At 50.9% G+C, this 19,412-nt stretch overlaps 1 protein-coding gene across 2 annotated transcripts in view; it reads left to right on the top strand.

Moving 5' to 3' along the window:
- Positions 1 to 19,412, top strand: part of LOC124018011 (WD repeat-containing protein 19-like) — a 105,651-nt gene that overhangs the window by 79,053 nt on the left and 7,186 nt on the right. For both annotated transcript variants that reach the window (XM_046333265.1, XM_046333266.1), the window contains 6 exons: positions 3,229 to 3,353; positions 7,160 to 7,269; positions 7,518 to 7,586; positions 10,432 to 10,509; positions 10,997 to 11,093; positions 15,829 to 15,953. In XM_046333265.1, the coding sequence (XP_046189221.1) occupies positions 3,229 to 3,353; positions 7,160 to 7,269; positions 7,518 to 7,586; positions 10,432 to 10,509; positions 10,997 to 11,093; positions 15,829 to 15,953 (604 nt within the window). The remainder of the gene's footprint in view (positions 1 to 3,228; positions 3,354 to 7,159; positions 7,270 to 7,517; positions 7,587 to 10,431; positions 10,510 to 10,996; positions 11,094 to 15,828; positions 15,954 to 19,412) is intronic.

Here is a 19,412-nt window from a genome sequence, read left to right as displayed (position 1 = left end):
ACAGACAGTCAGGCTGCGAGACAGACAGTTAGGCTGCGAGACAGACAGTCAGGCAGCGAGGCAGACAGTCAGGCAGCGAGGCAGACAGTCAGGCAGCGAGACAGACAGGCTGCGAGACAGACAGTCAGGCTGCGAGACAGACAGTCAGGCTGCGAGACAGACAGTCAGCGAGACAGACAGTCAGTTAGCGAGACAGACAGTCAGTTAGCGAGACAGACAGACAGGCAGCGAGACAGACAGGCAGCGAGACAGACAGGCAGCGAGACAGACAGTGAGACAGACAGACAGGCAGCGAGACAGACAGTCAGGTAGCGAGACAGACAGTCAGGTAGCGAGGCAGACAGTCAGTTAGCGAGACAGACAGTCAGTTAGCGAGACAGACAGTCAGGCAGCGAGACAGACAGTCAGGCAGCGAGACAGACAGTCATGCAGCGAGACAGACAGTCAGGTAGCGAGGCAGACAGTCAGGCAGCGAGACAGACAGACAGGCTGCGAGACAGGCAGCGAGACAGACAGTCAGTCAGCGAGACAGACAGTCAGGTAGCGAGACAGACAGTCAGGCAGCGAGACAGACAGTCAGGCTGCGAGACAGACAGTCAGGCAGCGAGACAGACAGACAGGCTGCGAGACAGACAGTCAGGCAGCGAGACAGTCAGGCAGCGAGGCAGACAGTCAGGCAGCGAGACAGACAATCAGGCAGCGAGACAGTCAGGCAGTGAGACAGTCAGGCAGCGAGACAGACAGTCAGGCAGCGAGACAGTCAGGCTGCGAGACAGACAGTCAGGCAGCGAGACAGACAGTCAGGCAGCGAGACAGACAGTCAGGCTGCGAGACAGACAGACAGGCTGCGAGACAGACAGTCAGGCAGCGAGACAGACAGACAGGCTGCGAGACAGACAGTCAGGCAGCGAGACAGTCAGGCAGCGAGGCAGACAGTCAGGCAGCGAGGCAGACAGTCAGGCAGCGAGACAGACAGTCAGGCAGAGAGGCAGACAGTCAGGCAGCGAGACAGACAGTCAGGCAGCGAGACAGACAGTCAGCGAGACAGACAGTCAGGCAGCGAGGCAGACAGTCAGGCAGCGAGACAGACAGACAGGCTGCGAGACAGACAGTCAGGCAGCGAGACAGACAGACAGGCTGCGAGACAGACAGTCAGGCAGCGAGACAGACAGACAGGCTGCGAGACAGACAGTCAGGCAGCGAGGCAGACAGTCAGTTAGCGAGACAGACAGGCAGCGAGACAGACAGGCAGCGAGACAGTCAGGCAGCGAGACAGTCAGGCAGCGAGGCAGACAGTCAGGCAGCGAGACAGACAGTCATGCAGCGAGACAGACAGACAGGCTGCGAGACAGACAGTTAGGCTGCGAGACAGACAGTCAGGCAGCGAGACAGACAGTCAGGCAGCGAGACAGACAGTCATGCAGCGAGACAGACAGACAGGCTGCGAGACAGACAGTTAGGCTGCGAGACAGACAGTCAGGCAGCGAGGCAGACAGTCAGGCAGCGAGGCAGACAGTCATGCAGCGAGACAGACAGACAGGCTGCGAGACAGACAGTCAGGCTGCGAGACAGACAGTCAGGCTGCGAGACAGACAGTCAGGCTGCGAGACAGACAGTCAGCGAGACAGACAGTCAGTTAGCGAGACAGACAGTCAGTTAGCGAGACAGACAGACAGGCAGCGAGACAGACAGGCAGCGAGACAGACAGTGAGACAGACAGACAGGCAGCGAGACAGACAGTCAGGTAGCGAGACAGACAGTCAGGTAGCGAGGCAGACAGTCAGTTAGCGAGACAGACAGTCAGTTAGCGAGACAGACAGTCAGGCAGCGAGACAGACAGTCAGGCAGCGAGACAGACAGTCATGCAGCGAGACAGACAGTCAGGTAGCGAGGCAGACAGTCAGGCAGCGAGACAGACAGACAGGCTGCGAGACAGGCAGCGAGACAGACAGTCAGGCAGCGAGACAGACAGACAGGCTGCGAGACAGGCTGCGAGACAGACAGTCAGGCAGCGAGACAGACAGTCAGGCTGCGAGACAGACAGACAGGCTGCGAGACAGACAGTCAGGCAGCGAGACAGACAGACAGGCTGCGAGACAGACAGACAGGCTGCGAGACAGACAGTCAGGCAGCGAGGCAGTCAGTCAGGCAGCGAGGCAGACAGTCAGGCAGCGAGACAGTCAGGCAGTGAGACAGTCAGGCAGCGAGACAGACAGTCAGGCAGCGAGACAGTCAGGCTGCGAGACAGACAGTCAGGCAGCGAGACAGACAGTCAGGCAGCGAGACAGACAGACAGGCTGCGAGACAGACAGTCAGGCAGCGAGACAGACAGTCAGGCAGCGAGGCAGACAGTCAGGCTGCGAGACAGACAGGCAGCGAGACAGACAGTGAGACAGACAGACAGGCAGCGAGACAGACAGTCAGGTAGCGAGACAGACAGTCAGGTAGCGAGGCAGACAGTCAGGCAGCGAGGCAGACAGTCAGGCAGCGAGACAGGCAGAGAGGCAGACAGTCAGGCAGCGAGACAGACAGTCAGGCAGCGAGACAGACAGTCAGCGAGACAGACAGTCAGGCAGCGAGGCAGACAGTCAGGCAGCGAGACAGACAGTCAGGCAGCGAGACAGACAGACAGGCTGCGAGACAGACAGACAGTTAGCGAGACAGACAGACAGGCTGCGAGACAGACAGACAGTTAGCGAGACAGACAGACAGGCTGCGAGACAGACAGTCAGGCAGCGAGACAGACAGACAGGCTGCGAGACAGACAGTCAGGCAGCGAGACAGACAGTCAGGCAGCGAGACAGACAGTCAGGCAGCGAGACAGACAGTCAGGCAGCGAGACAGACTACTTTTATTATGATTCTAAGTGGTGTCTGTGTGTGTGTGTGTGTGTGTGTGTGTGTGTGTGTGTGTGTGTGTGTGTGTGTGTGTGTGTGTGTGTGTGTGTGTGTGTGTGTGTGTGTGTGTGTGTGTGTGTGTGTTTATGTCTGTGTGTCTGTGTGTTTGTGTGTGTGTGTTTATGTCTGTTTGTGTGTGTTTATGTCTGTGTTTGTCTGTGTGTGTGTGTTTATATTTGTCTGTGTGTGTGTGTGTGTGTGTGTGTGTGTGTGTGTGTGTGTGTGTGTGTGTGTGTGTGTGTGTGTGTGTGTGTGTGTGTGTGTGTGTGTGTGTGTGTGTGTGTGTGTGTGTGTGTGTGTGTGTATTCATGTCTGTGTGTGTGTGTTTCAGGTTCTTCCTGCGTCTAAGTGACTACGGCTCAGCCATCCAGTTCCTGGTGTTGTCCCACTGTAACGACGAGGCCTTCCAGTTGGCACAGCAACACGGGCAGATGGACAGCTACGCTGACATCATCAGTCAGTCTCTCTGTCTGTGTCTACGGGGAGGAGGGGGGTGGGAGGAGGGGGGTGTCTGGGAGGAGGGGGTGTCTGGGGGCTGGGAGGAGGGGGGGTGGGGGGTCTGTGTGTCTACGGGGAGGAGGGGGGTGTCTGGGGGCGGGGAGGAGGGGTTTCTGGGGGCTGAGAGGAGGGGGTGTCTGGGGGCTGAGAGGAGGGGGGTGGGGGGGTCTGTGTGTCTACGGGGAGGAGGGGGTGTCTGGGGGCTGGGAGGAGGGGGGTGTCTGGGGGCGGGGAGGAGGGGGTGTCTGGGGGCTGGGAGGAGGGGGGTGGGGGGTCTGTGTGTCTACGGGGGAGGAGGGGGTGTCTGGGGGCGGGGAGGAGGGGGGGTGTCTGGGGGCTGGGAGGAGGGGGTGGGGGGGTCTGTGTGTCACGGGAGGAGGGGGGTGTCTGGGGGCGGGGAGGAGGGGGGTTTCTGGGGGCTGAGAGGAGGGGGTGTCTGGGGGCTGAGAGGAGGGGGGTGGGGGGGTCTGTGTGTCACGGGAGGAGGGGGTGTCTGGGGACTGGGAGGAGGGGGTGGCTGGGAGGAGGGGGTGTCTGGGGGCGGGAGGAGGGGGTGTCTGGGGGCTGAGAGGAGGGGGTGTCTGGGGGCTGAGAGGAAGGGGGTGGGGGGGTCTGTGTGTCACGGGGAGGAGGGGGCTGGGAGGAGGGGGGGTGTCTGGGGGCTGAGAAGAGGGGGGGTGGGGGGTCTGTGTGTCTACGGGGAGGAAGGGGGTGTCTGGGGGCTGGGAGGAGGGGGTGGCTGGGAGGAGGGGGTGTCTGGGGCGGGGAGGAGGGGGTGTCTGGGGGCTGAGAGGAGGGGGGGTGTCTGGGGGCTGAGAGGAGGGGGTGTCTGGGGGCTGGCAGGAGGGGGGTGTCTGTGGGCTGAGAGGGGGGTGAGTGTGTGGGAGGAGGGAGTCTGTGGGCTGAGAGGAGGGGGGTGAGTGTGTGGGAGGAGGGAGTCTGGGGGCTGAGAGGAGGGGGGTGAGTGTGTGGGAGGAGGGAGTCTGGGGGCTGAGAGGAGGGGGTGAGTGTGTGGGAGGAGGGAGTCTGTGGGCTGAGAGGAGGGGGTGAGTGTGTGGGAGGAGAGAGTCTGGGGGCTGAGAGGAGGGGGGTGAGTGTGTGGGAGGAGGGAGTCTGTGGGCTGAGAGGAGGGGGTGAGTGTGTGGGAGGAGGGAGTCTGTGGGCTGAGAGGAGGGGGGTGAGTGTGTGGGAGGAGGGAGTCTGGGGGCTGAGAGGAGGGGGTGAGTGTGTGGGAGGAGGGAGTCTGGGGGCTGAGAGGAGGGGGTGAGTGTGTGGGAGGAGGGAGTCTGTGGGCTGAGAGGAGGGGGTGAGTGTGTGGGAGGAGGGAGTCTGGGGGCTGAGAGGAGGGGGGTGAGTGTGTGGGAGGAGGGAGTCTGTGGGCTGAGAGGAGGGGGTGAGTGTGTGGGAGGAGGGAGTCTGTGGGCTGAGAGGAGGAGGGGTGAGTGTGTGGGCTGAGAGGTGGGAGGGAGTCTGTGGGCTGAGAGGAGGAGGGGTGAGTGTGTGGGAGGAGGGGAGTCTGTGGGCTGAGAGGAGGAGGGGTGAGTGTGTGGGCTGAGAGGTGGAGGGGTGAGTGTGTGGGAGGAGGGAGTCTGTGGGCTGAGAGGAGGGGGGTGAGTGTGTGGGAGGAGGGAGTCTGTGGGCTGAGAGGAGGAGGGGTGAGTGTGTGGGCTGAGAGGTGGGAGGGGAGTCTGTGGGCTGAGAGGAGGGGGTGAGTGTGTGGGAGGAGGGAGTCTGGGGGCTGAGAGGAGGGGGGTGAGTGTGTGGGAGGAGGGAGTCTGTGGGCTGAGAGGAGGGGGTGAGTGTGTGGGAGGAGGGAGTCTGGGGGCTGAGAGGAGGGGGTGAGTGTGTGGGAGGAGGGAGTCTGTGGGCTGAGAGGAGGGGGTGAGTGTGTGGGAGGAGGGAGTCTGGGGGCTGAGAGGAGGGGGGTGAGTGTGTGGGAGGAGGGAGTCTGTGGGCTGAGAGGAGGGGGTGAGTGTGTGGGAGGAGGGAGTCTGTGGGCTGAGAGGAGGGGGGGGTGAGTGTGTGGGAGGAGGGAGTCTGTGGGCTGAGAGGAGGGGGGTGAGTGTGTGGGAGGAGGGAGTCTGGGGGCTGAGAGGAGGGGGTGAGTGTGTGGGAGGAGGGAGTCTGTGGGCTGAGAGGAGGGGGTGAGTGTGTGGGAGGAGGGAGTCTGTGGGCTGAGAGGAGGGGGGGTGAGTGTGTGGGAGGAGGGAGTCTGTGGGCTGAGAGGAGGAGGGGTGAGTGTGTGGGAGGAGGGAGTCTGTGGGCTGAGAGGAGGGGGTGAGTGTGTGGGAGGAGGGAGTCTGGGGGCTGAGAGGAGGGGGGTGAGTGTGTGGGAGGAGGGAGTCTGTGGGCTGAGAGGAGGGGGTGAGTGTGTGGGAGGAGAAAGTCTGTGGGCTGAGAGAAGGGGGTTGAGTGTGTGGGAGGAGGGAGTCTGGGGGCTGAGAGGAGGAGGGGTGAGTCTGTGGGCTGAGAGGAGGAGGGTTGAGTCTGTGGGCTGAGAGGAGGAGGGGTGAGTCTGTGGGCTGAGGAGGGGGTGTGTGTGTGGGAGGAGGGAGTCTGTGGGCTGAGAGGAGGGGGTGAGTGTGTGGGCTGAGAGGAGGGGGGTGAGTGTGTGGGAGGAGGGAGTCTGTGGGCTGAGAGGAGGGGGGTGAGTGTGTGGGAGGAGGGAGTCTGTGGGCTGAGAGGAGGGGGTGAGTGTGTGGGAGGAGGGAGTCTGGGGGCTGAGAGGAGGGGGTGAGTGTGTGGGAGGAGGGAGTCTGTGGGCTGAGAGGAGGGGGTGAGTGTGTGGGAGGAGGGAGTCTGTGGGCTGAGAGGAGGGGGTGAGTGTGTGGGAGGAGGGAGTCTGGGGGCTGAGAGGAGGGGGGTGAGTGTGTGGGAGGAGGGAGTCTGTGGGCTGAGAGGAGGAGGGGTGGTGAGTGTGTGGGAGGAGGGAGTCTGTGGGCTGAGAGGAGGGGGTGAGTGTGTGGGAGGAGGGAGTCTGTGGGCTGAGAGGAGGAGGGGTGAGTGTGTGGGAGGAGGGAGTCTGGGGGCTGAGAGGGGGGGGTGAGTCTGTGGGCTGAGAGGAGGAGGGGTGAGTCTGTGGGCTGAGAGGAGGAGGGGTGAGTCTGTGGGCTGAGAGGAGGAGGGTGAGTGTGTGGGCTGAGAGGTGGGGGGAGTCTGTGGGCTGAGAGGAGGAGGGGTGAGTCTGTGGGCTGAGAGGAGGAGGGGTGAGTCTGTGGGCTGAGAGGAGGAGGGGTGAGTGTGTGGGAGGAGGGAGTCTGTGGGCTGAGAGGAGGAGGGAGTCTGTGGGCTGAGAGAAGGGGGTTGAGTGTGTGGGAGGAGGGAGTCTGTGGGCTGAGAGGAGGAGGGAGTCTGTGGGCTGAGAGGAGGGGGGTGAGTGTGTGGGAGGGGTGAGTCTGTGGGCTGAGAGGAGGGGGTGAGTGTGTGGGAGGAGGGAGTCTGTGGGCTGAGAGGAGGAGGGAGTCTGGGGGCTGAGAGGAGGGGGGCTGAGTGTGTGGGAGGAGGGAGTCTGGGGGCTGAGAGGAGGGGGGGTGAGTGTGTGGGAGGAGGGAGTCTGGGGGCTGAGAGGAGGGGGGTGAGTGTGTGGGAGGAGTCTATCAGATGTACCCTGTTAGTGTTGATGCATTCATAATCAGTGGAAAGTAGTGAATATTTATGTGTGTGTGTGTGTGTGTGTGTGTGTGTGTGTGTGTGTGTGTGTGTGTGTGTGTGTGTGTGTGTGTGTGTGTGTGTGTGTGTGTGTGTGTGTGTGTGTGTGTGTACAGGCTCTGAGGCCACCCAGGAGGACTACCAGAGTATGGCTCTCTACTTCCAGGGGGAGAACAAACACCTGCAGGCTGGGAGGTTCTTCCACAAGTGTGGCCAGTACAGCAAAGTACTTATCTATCTATCTATCTATCTATCTATCTATCTATCTATCTATCTATCTATCTATCTATCTATCTGTACAGCAAAGTACTCATCTATCTATCTATCTATCTATCCATCCATCCATCCATTCATCCATCCACCCCCCATTAATAAATTGGCCCATTCACTCACTCACTCACCCCCCCACCCTTCTCTCTCTCTCTCTCTCTCTCTCTCTCTCTCTCTCTCTCTCTCGCTCTCGCTCTCTCTCAGGCCCTGAAGCACTTCCTGAAATGTCCCAACACTGATGACAACCTGGCCATCGAGATGGCTATTGAGACGGTGACAGGAGTGGGTGTGTGTGTGTGTGTGTGTGTGTGTGTGTGTGTGTGTGTGTGTGTGTGTGTGTGTGTGTGTGTGTGTGTGTGTGTGTGTGTGTGTGTGTGTGTGTGTGTGTGTGTGTTTAACTGTTTCTAGGGGGGTTAAGGTTAGAATTAGGGTTAGGAGCTAAGGTTATTTTTAGGTTTAGGGTTAAGAGTATGGGTTAGGAACTAGGGTTAAGAGTATAGGTTAGGAACTAGGGGTTAGAGTATGGGTTAGGAACTAGGGTTAAGAGTATGGGTTAGGAACTAGGGTTTAGTGTTAAGAGTATGGGTTAGGAACTAGGGTTAAGAGTATGGGTTAGGAACTAGGGTTAAGAGTATGGGTTAGGAACTAGGGTTAAGAGTATGGGTTAGGAACTAGGTTTAAGAGTATGGGTTAGGAACTAGGGTTAAGAGTATGGGTTAGGAACTAGGGTTAAGAGTATAGGTTAGGAACTAGGGTTCAGAGTATAGGTTAGGAACTAGGGTTAAGAGTATGGGTTAGGAACTAGGGTTAGGAACTAGGGTTAAGGGTATGGGTTAGGAACTAGGGTTAAGAGTATGGGTTAGGAACTAGGGTTAGGGTTAGGAACTAGGGTTAAGGGTATGGGTTAGGAGAATGGGTTAGGAACTAGGGTTAAGAGTATGGGTTAGGAACTAGGGTTAAGAGTATGGGTTAGGAACTAGGGTTAGGAACTAGGTTAAGGGTATGGGTTAGGAACTAGGGTTAAGAGTATGGGTTAGGAACTACGGTTAGGGTTAGGAACTAGGGTTAAGGGTATGGGTTAGGAACTAGGGTTAAGAGTATGGGTTAGGAACTAGGGTTTAGGGTTAAGAGTATGAGTTAGGAACTAGGGTTAAGAGTATGGGTTAGGAACTAGGGTTTAGGGTTAGGAACTAGGGTTAAGAGTATGGGTTAGGGTTAAGAGTATGGGTTAGGATGGGTTAGGAACTAGGGTTAGGGTTAGGAACTAGGGTTAAGAGTATGGGTTAGGAACTAGGGTTAAGAGTATGGGTTAGGAACTCGAGTTTAGGGTTAAGAATATGGGTTAGGAACTAGGGTTAAGAGTATTTGTTAGGAACTAGGGTTAAGAGTATGGGTTAGGAACTAGGGTTAAGGGTTAAGAGTATGGGTTAGGAACTAGGGTTAGGAACTAGGTTAAGGGTATGGGTTAGGAACTAGGGTTAAGAGTATGGGTTAGGAACTAGGGTTTAGGGTTAAGAGTATGGGTTAGGAACTAGGGTTAGGAACTAGGGTTAAGGGTATGGGTTAGGGTTAAGAGTATGGGTTAGGATGGGTTAGGAACTAGGGTTAGGGTTAGGAACTAGGGTTAAGAGTATGGGTTAGGAACTCGGGTTTAGGGTTAAGAGTATGGGTTAGGAACTAGGGTTTAGGGTTAAGAGTATAGGTTAGGAACTAGGGTTAAGAGTATGGGTTAGGAACTAGGGTTAAGAGTATGGGTTAGGAACTAGGATTAAGAGTATGGGTTAGGAACTAGGGTTAAGAGTATGGGTTAGGAACTAGGGTTAAGAGTATGGGTTAGGAACTAGGGTTAAGAGTATAGGTTGGGAACTAGGGTTAAGAGTATGGGTTAGGAACTAGGGTTAAGAGTATAGGTTAGGAACTAGGGTTCAGAGTATAGGTTAGGAACTAGGGTTAAGAGTATGTGTTAGGAACTAGGGTTAAGAGTATGGGTTAGGAACTAGGGTTAGGAACTAGGGTTAAGGGTATGGGTTAGGAACTAGGGTTAAGAGTATGGGTTAGGAACTAGGGTTAAGAGTATGGGTTAGGAACTAGGGTTAGGAACTAGGGTTAAGAGTATGGGTTAGGAACTAGGGTTAAGAGTATGGGTTAGGAACTAGGGTTAAGAGTATGGGTTAGGAACTAGGGTTAAGAGTATGGGTTAGGAACTAGGGTTTAGGGTTAAGAGTATGAGTTAGGAACTAGGGTTAAGAGTATGGGTTAGGAACTAGGGTTTAGGGTTAGGAACTAGGGTTAAGAGTATGGGTTAGGAACTAGGGTTTAGGGTTAAGAGTATGAGTTAGGAACTAGGGTTAAGAGTATGGGGTAGGAACTAGGGTTTAGGGTTAGGAACTAGGGTTAAGAGTATGGGTTAGGAACTAGGGTTAAGAGTATGTGTTAGGAACTAGGGTTCAGAGTATAGGTTAGGAACTAGGGTTAAGAGTATGGGTTAGGAACTAGGGTAAAGAGTATGGGTTAGGAACTAGGGTAAAGAGTATGGGTTAGGAACTAGGGTAAAGAGTATGGGTTAGGAACTAGGGTTTAGTGTTAAGAGTATGGGTTAGGAACTAGGGTTAAGAGTATGGGTTAGGAACTAGGGTAAAAAGTATGGGTTAGGAACTAGGGTTAAGAGTATGGGTTAGGGAAAATTGTATTTTGAATAGGAATGAATTGTGTGTGTTTAGGTAAGTGTGTCCCCACAAGGTCGGTTATACAAGACTGTGTGTTTAGGTAAGTGTGTCCCCACAAGGTTAGTTATACGAGACTGTGTGTTTAGGGTGTGTGTCCCCACAAGGTTAGTTATAGAGACTGTGTGTTTAGGGTGTGTGTCCCCACAAGGTTAGTTATACGAGACTGTGTGTTTAGGGTGTGTGTCCCCACAAGGTTTGTTATACAAGACTGTGTGTTTAGGGTGTGTGTCCCCACAAGGTTAGTTATACAAGACTGTGTGTGTGTGTGTGTGTGTGTGTGTGTGTGTGTGTGTGTGTGTGTGTGTGTGTGTGTGTGTGTGTGTGTGTGTGTGTGTGTGTGTGTGTGTGTGTGTGTGTGTGTGTGTGTGTGTGTGTGTGTGTGTGTTTTCCAGGTGGGCCAAGCCAAGGATGAGTCTTTGACCAATCAGCTGATTGATTACCTGATGGGGGAAAGTGACGGCATGCCCAAGGTAATCAATATTATACTAACTTATCAATATCTGTCTGTCTGTCTTTAATTGATTGGAATAGTCACTTTGCTTTTCTTTCACTGTCTGTCTGTCTGTCTGTCTGTCTGTCTGTCTGTCTGTCTGTCTGTCTGTCTGTCTGTCTGTCTGTCTGTCTGTCTGTCTGTCTGTCTGTCTGTCTGTCTGTCTGTCTGTCGGCCTTGTCTGTCTGTCTGTCTGTCTGTCTGTCTGTCTGTCTGTCTGTCTGTCTGTCTGTCTGTCTGTCTGTCTGTCTGTCTGTCTGTCTGTCTGTCTGTCTGTCTGTCTGTCTGTCTGTCTGTCTGTGAGATATTTATTTTCCACTATAAGCATTGTGTAGGCTCTCTGTCCCCACCCCTCCACCTGCCACCCAATCCGTGCGTTTGCTCTCTCTGACGTGCCGTCTGATTGGCTGCCATCTGACAGGGAGCCTATCACTGAGTAGTGGTGTTGTCTTCCCCCTTCCTCCCAGGATGCCAAGTACCTGTTCCGTCTCTACATGGGCCTGCTGCAGTACAGAGAGGCAGCGTGTACTGCCATCATCATCGCTAGAGAGGAGCAGTCTGCAGGTACACACTCACATACATACATATATATATATATATATATATACATATATATACATACATACAAACATATATATATATATAGAGAGGAGCAGTCTGCAGGTACACTCACATATATATATATATATATATAGAGAGGAGCAGTCTGCAGGTACACACTCACATATATATATATATATATATATATATATATATATATACATATATATACATACATACAAACATATATATACATACATACAAACATATATATATATATAGAGAGGAGCAGTCTGCAGGTACACTCACATACATATATATATATATATATACATTTACATTTACATTTACATTTAAGTCATTTAGCAGACGCTCTTATCCAGAGCGACTTACAAATTGGTGCATTCACCTTATGACATCCAGTGGGACAGTCACTTAACAATAGTGCATCTAAAACTTAGGGGGGGTGGGGTGAGAGGGATTACTTATCCTATCCTAGGTATTCCTTAAAGAGGTGGGGTTTCAGGTGTCTCCGGAAGGTGGTGATTGACTCCGCTGTCCTGGCGTCGTGAGGGAGTTTGTTCCACCATTGGGGGGCCAGGGCAGCGAACAGTTTTGACTGGGCTGAGCGGGAGCTGTACTTCCTCAGTGGTAGGGAGGCGAGCAGGCCAGAGGTGGATGAACGCAGTGCCCTTGTTTGGGTGTAGGGCCTGATCAGAGCCTGGAGGTACTGAGGTGCCGTTCCCCTCACAGCTCCGTAGGCAAGCACCATGGTCTTGTAGCGGATGCGAGCTTCAACTGGAAGCCAGTGGAGAGAACGGAGGAGCGGGGTGACGTGAGAGAACTTGGGAAGGTTGAACACCAGACGGGCTGCGGCGTTCTGGATGAGTTGAAGGGGTTTAACAGGCAGGGAGCCCAGCCAACAGCGAGTTGCAGTAATCCAGACGGGAGATGACAAGTGCCTGGATTAGGACCTGCGCCGCTTCCGTTGTGAGGCAGGGTCGTACTCTGCGGATGTTGTAGAGCATGAATCTACAGGAACGGGCCACCGCCTTGATGTTGGTTGAGAACGACAGGGTGTTGTCCAGGATCACGCCAAGGTTCTTGGCGCTTTGGGAGGAGGACACAATGGAGTTGTCAACCGTGATGGCGAGATCATGGAACGGGCAGTCCTTCCCCGGGAGGAAGAGCAGCTCCGTCTTGCCGAGGTTCAGCTTGGAGGTGGTGATCCGTCATCCACACTGATATGTCTGCCAGACATGCAGAGATGCGATTCGCCACCTGGTCATCAGAAGGGGGAAAGGAGAAGATGAATTGTGTGTCGTCTGCATAGCAATGATAAGAGAGACCATGTGAGGTTATGACAGAGCCAAGTGACTTGGTGTATAGCGAGAATAGGAGAGGGCCAAGAACAGAGCCCTGGGGGACACCAGTGGTGAGAGCGCGTGGTGAGGAGACAGATTCTCGCCACGCCACCTGGTAGGAGCGACCTGTCAGGTAGGACGCAATCCAAGCGTGGGCCGCGCCGGAGATGCCCAACTCGGAGAGGGTGGAGAGGAGGATCTGATGGTTCACAGTATCGAAGGCAGCCGATAGATCTAGAAGGATGAGAGCAGAGGAGAGAGAGTTAGCTTTAGCAGTGCGGAGCACCTCCGTGATACAGAGGAGAGCAGTCTAAGTTGAATGACTAGTCTTGAAACCTGACTGATTTGGATCAAGAAGGTCATTCAGAGAGAGATAGCGGGAGAGCTGGCCAAGGACGGCACGTTCAAGAGTTTTGGAGAGAAAAGAAAGAAGGGATACTGGTCTGTAATTGTTGACATCGGAGGGATCGAGTGTAGGTTTTTTCAGAAGGGGTGCAACTCTCGCTCTCTTGAAGACGGAAGGGACGTAGCCAGCGGTCAGGGATGAGTTGATGAGCGAGGTGAGGTAAGGGAGAATATATAGAGAGGAGCAGTCTGCAGGTACACACTCACATATATATATATATATATATATATATATATATATATATATATGTAGCTCAGTTGGTAGAGCATGGCGCTTGTAACGCCAGGGAAGTGGGTTCAATCCCCGGGACCACCCATACGTAGAATGTATGCACACATGACTGTAAGTCGCTTTGGATAAAAGCGTCTGCTAAATGGCATATATTATATATATATATATATATATATAGAGGAGCAGTCTGCAGGTACAAACTCACATACATACATATATATATATATATATACATATATATACATATATACATACATACAAACATATATATATATATATATAAAGAGGAGCAGTCTGCAGGTACACACTCACATACATATATATATATATATATATATATATATATATATATATATATATATATATATATATATATATACACATACATATACACATACATATATATATATATACACATACATATATATATACATACACACATACATACATACATACATACATACATACATACATACATACATACATACATACATACATACATACATACATACATACATACATACATACATACATACATACATACATACATACATACATACATACATACATACATACATACATACATACATACATACCTATATATACAGTGGGGCAAAAAAGTATTTAGTCAGCCACCAATTGTGCAAGTTCTCCCACTTAAAAAGATGAGAGAGGCCTGTAATTTTCACCATAGGTACACTTCAACAATGACAGACAAAATGAGAAAAGAAAATCACATTGTAGGATTTTTAATTAATTAATTTGCAAATTATGGTGGAAAATAAGTATTTGGTCACCTACAAACAAGCAAGATTTCTGTCTCTCACAGACCGGTAACTTCTTCTTTAAGAGGCTCCTCTGTCCTCCACTCGTTACCTGTATTAATGGCACCTGTTTGAACTTGTTATCAGTATAAAAGACACCTGTCCACAACCTCAAACAGTCACACTACAAACTCCACTATGGCCAAGACCAAAGAACTGTCAAAGGACACCAGAAAGCAAAAATCCCAGAACCACACGGGGGGACCTAGTGAATGACCTGGAGAGATCTGGGACCAAAGTAACAAAGCCTACCATCAGTAACACACTACGCCGCCAGGGACTCAAATCCTGCAGTGCCAGACGTGTCCCCCTGCGTAAGCCAGTACATGTCCAGGCCCGTCTGAAGTTTGCTAGAGAGCATTTGGATGATCCAGAAGAAGATTGGGAGAATGTCATATGGTCAGATGAAACCAAAATAGAACTTTTTGGTAAAAACTCAACTCGTCGTGTTTGGAGGACAAAGAATGCTGAGTTGCATCCAAAGAACACCATACCTACTGTGAAGCATGGGGGTGGAAACATCATGCTTTGGGGCTGTTTTTCTACAAAGGGACCAGGACGACTTATCCGTGTAAAGGAAAGAATGAATGGGGCCATGTATCGTGAGATTTTGAGTGAAAACCTCCTTCCATCAGCAAGGGCATTGAAGATGAAACATGGCTGGGTCTTTCAGCATGACAATGATCCCAAACACACCGCCCGGGCATGAAAGTGGCCGTAAGAAGCATTTCAAGGTCCTGGAGTGGCCTAGCCAGTCTCCAGATCTCAACCCCATAGAAAATCTTTGGAGGGAGTTGAAAGTCTGTGTTGCCCAGCAACAGCCCCAAAACATCACTGCTCTAGAGGAGATCTGCATGGAGGAATGGGCCAAAATACCAGCAACAGTGTGTGAAAACCTTGTGAAGACTTACAGAAAACGTGTGACCTCTGTCATTGCCAACAAAGGGTATATAACAAAGTATTGAGATAAACTTTTGTTATTGACCAACTACTTATTTTCCACCATAATTTGCAAATAAATTCATTAAAAATCCTACAATGTGATTTTCTGGATTTTTTTTCTCATTTTGTCTGTCATAGTTGAAGTGTACCTATGATGAAATTACAGGCCTCTCTCATCTTTTTAAGTGGGAGAACTTGCACAATTGGTGGCTGACTAAATACTTTTTTGCCCCACTGTATATATTTATAATACACTTGTGTGTGTATATTTATATATTTATGTATAATATGTATATGTATGCGTATATATACAAACTCATATACAGTATCAGTTAACAGTTTGGACACTTACTCATTCAAGGGTTTTTCTTTATTTTTACTATTTTCTACATTGTAGAATAAGTGAAGACATCAACACTATGAAATAACACATATGGAATCATGTAGTAACCAAAAAAGTGTTAAACAAATCTAAATATATTTTATATTTGAGATTCTTCAAAGTAGCCACCCTTTGCCTTGATGGCAGCTTTGCACACTCATCCCTGTTCTCTCAACCAGCTTCATGAGGTAGTCACCTGGAATCCATTTCAATTAACAGGTGTTCCTTGTTAAAAGTTAATTTTTGGAATTTGTCACGACCTCATGAAGCTGGTTGAGAGAATGCCAAGAGGTATGCAAGGCTGTCATGAAGGCACAGGGTGGCTACATTAAAGAATCTCAAATCTAAAATATTTTTTTATTTGTTTAACACTTTTTTGGTTACTACATGATTCCATATGTGTTATTTCATAGTTTTGATGTTTTCACTATTATTCTACATTGTGGAAAATAGTAAAAAATAAATACAAACCCTTGAATGAGTAGGTGTGTCCAAACTTTTGATTGGTACTGTAAATACACACACAGTCATAAATACACACACAGTCATAAATACACACACAGTCATGTACATATCTTAAAGGACATGTTTGTGTGCATGTGTGTTCCAGGGAACTACCGTACCGCTCATGACGTGCTGTTCAGTATGTACACTGAGCTGCAGACACAGAAGATCAGAATCCCTGCTGAGATGAACACCAACCTCATGATCCTCCACTCATACATCCTGGTTAAGGTAGAACTACACTACCCAGCATCCTCCACTGCTCTACCACTGCACTACCCAGCATCCTCCACTGCTCTACCACTGCACTACCCAGCATCCTCTACTGCAATACCACTACACAACCCAGCATCCTCTACTGCTATACCACTACACAACCCAGCATCCTCTACTGCTATACCACTACACAACCCAGCATCCTCTACTGCTATACTCCTACATTACCCAGCATCCTCTACTGCTATACTCCTACATTACCCAGCATCCTCCACTCATACATACAGGTTAAGGTAGAACTACACTACCCAGCATCCTCCACTGCTCTACCACTACACTAGCCAGCATCCTCTATTGCTATACCCCTACATTACCCAGCATCCTCCACTCATACATCCTGGTTAAGGTAGAACTACACTACCCAGCATCCTCCACTGCTCTACCACTACACTAGCCAGCATCCTCTACTGCTATACCACTCAACAACCCAGCATCCTCTATTGCTATACCCCTACATTACCCAGCATCCTCCACTCATACATCCTGGTTAAGGTAGAACTACACTACCCAGCATCCTCCACTCATACATCCTGGTTAAGGTAGAACTACACTACCCAGCATCCTCCACTGCTCTACCACTGCACTACCCAGCATCCTCTACTGCAATACCACTACACTACCCAGCATTCTCTACTGCTATACCACTACACTATCCAGCATCCTGTACTGCTATACCACTACACTACCCAGCATCCTCTACTGCTATACCACTACACTACCCAGCATCCTCTACTGCTATACCACTACACAACCCAGCATCCTCTACTGCTATACCACTACACTATCCAGCATCCTCTACTGCTATACCACTACACTACCCAGCATCCTCTACTGCTATACCACTGCACTACCCAGCATCCTCTACTGCTATACCACTACACTACCCAGCATTCTCTACTGCTATACCACTACACTACCCAGCATCCTCTACTGCTATACCACTACACTACCCAGCATCCTCTACTGCTATACCACTACACTACCCAGCATTCTCTACTGCTATACCACTACACTATCCAGCATCCTGTACTGCTATACCACTACACTACCCAGCATCCTCTACTGCTATACCACTACACTACCCAGCATCCTCTACTGCTATACCACTACACAACCCAGCATCCTCTACTGCTATACCACTACACTATCCAGCATCCTCTACTGCTATACCACTACACTACCCAGCATCCTCTACTGCTATACCACTGCACTACCCAGCATCCTCTACTGCTATACCACTACACTACCCAGCATTCTCTACTGCTATACCACTACACTACCCAGCATCCTCTACTGCTATACCACTACACTACCCAGCATCCTCTACTGCTATACCACTGCACTACCCAGCATCCTGTACTGCTATACCACTACACTACCCAGCATCCTCTACTGCTATACCACTACACTACCCAGCATCCTCTACTGCAATACCACTACACAACCCAGCATCCTCTACTGCTATACTCCTACATTACCCAGCATCCTCCACTCATACATACAGGTTAAGGTAGAACTAAACTACCCAGCATCCTGTACTGCTATACCACTACACTACCCAGCATCCTCTACTGCTATACCACTGCACTACCCAGCATCCTCTACTGCTATACCACTACACTACCCAGCATTCTCTACTGCTATACCACTACACTACCCAGCATCCTCTACTGCTATACTACTACACTACCCAGCATCCTCTACTGCTATACCACTACACTACCCAGCATCATCTACTGCTATACCACTACACTACCCAGCATCCTCTACTGCTATACCACTGCACTACCCAGCATCCTGTACTGCTATACCACTACACTACCCAGCATCCTCTACTGCTATACCACTACACTATCCAGCATCCTGTACTGCTATACCACTACACTACCCAGCATCCTCTACTGCTATACCACTACACTACCCAGCATCCTCTACTGCTATACCACTACACAACCCAGCATCCTCTACTGCTATACCACTACACTATCCAGCATCCTCTACTGCTATACCACTACACTACCCAGCATCCTTTACTGCTATACCACTGCACTACCCAGCATCCTCTACTGCTATACCACTACACTACCCAGCATCCTCTACTGCTATACCACTACACTACCCAGCATCCTCTACTGCTATACCACTACACTATCCAGCATCCTCTACTGCTATACCACTACACTACCCAGCATCCTCTACTGCTATACCACTACACTACCCAGCATCCTCTACTGCTATACCACTGCACTACCCAGCATCCTCTACTGCTATACCACTACACTACCCAGCATCCTCTACTGCTATACCACTACACTACCCAGCATTCTCTACTGCTATACCACTACACTACCCAGCATCCTCTACTGCTATACCACTACACTACCCAGCATCCTCTACTGCTATACCACTACACTACCCAGCATCCTCTACTGCTATACCACTACACAACCCAGCATCCTGTACTGCTATACCACTACACTACCCAGCATCCTCTACTGCTATACCACTGCACTACCCAGCATCCTGTACTGCTATACCACTACACTACCCAGCATCCTCTACTGCTATACCACTACACTACCCAGCATCCTCTACTGCTATACCACTACACTATCCAGCATCCTCTACTGCTATACCACTACACTACCCAGCATCCTCTACTGCTAAACCACTACACTACCCAGCATCCTCTACTGCTATACCACTGCACTACCCAGCATCCTCTACTGCTATACCACTACACTACCCAGCATCCTCTACTGCTATACCACTACACTACCCAGCATTCTCTACTGCTATACCACTACACTACCCAGCATCCTCTACTGCTATCTTAGGCTTGTGTGCGGCTGCTCAGCCATGGAAACCCATTTTGTGAATATCCCGATAAACAGTTCTTGTTCTGACGTTGCTTCCAGAGGCAGTTTGGAACTCTGTAGTGAGTGTTGCAACAGACGATTTTTACACGCTTCAGCACTCGGCGGTCCCGTTCTGTGAGCTTGTGTGGCCTACCACTTCACGGCTGAGCCGTTGTTGCTCCTAGACGTTTCCACTTCACAATAACAGCACTTACAGTTGACCGAGGGGCAGCTCTAGCAGGGAAGAAATTTGACAGACTGACTTGTTGGAAAAGTGGCATCCTATGACGATGCCACGTTGAAAGTCACTGAGCTCTTCAGTATGGGCCATTCTACTGCCAATGTTTGTCTATGGAGATTGCATGGCTCTGTGCTCAATCTTATACATGGGTGTGTCTAAACTACCCAGCGTCCCCCACTCATACATCCTGGTTATGGCAGAACTACACTACCCAGCATCCTCCACTCATACATCCTGGTTAAGGTAGAACTACGCTACCCAGCATCCTCCACTCATACATCCTGGTTAAGGTAGAACTACGCTACCCAGCATCCT

This window comes from Oncorhynchus gorbuscha, unplaced genomic scaffold, assembly GCF_021184085.1.
Source record: "Oncorhynchus gorbuscha isolate QuinsamMale2020 ecotype Even-year unplaced genomic scaffold, OgorEven_v1.0 Un_scaffold_370, whole genome shotgun sequence".
Classification (NCBI taxonomy): Eukaryota; Metazoa; Chordata; class Actinopteri; order Salmoniformes; family Salmonidae; genus Oncorhynchus; species Oncorhynchus gorbuscha.
The sequence above is the reverse complement of the archived record's forward strand: the minus strand, read 5'-3'. Positions and strand labels throughout refer to the sequence as shown.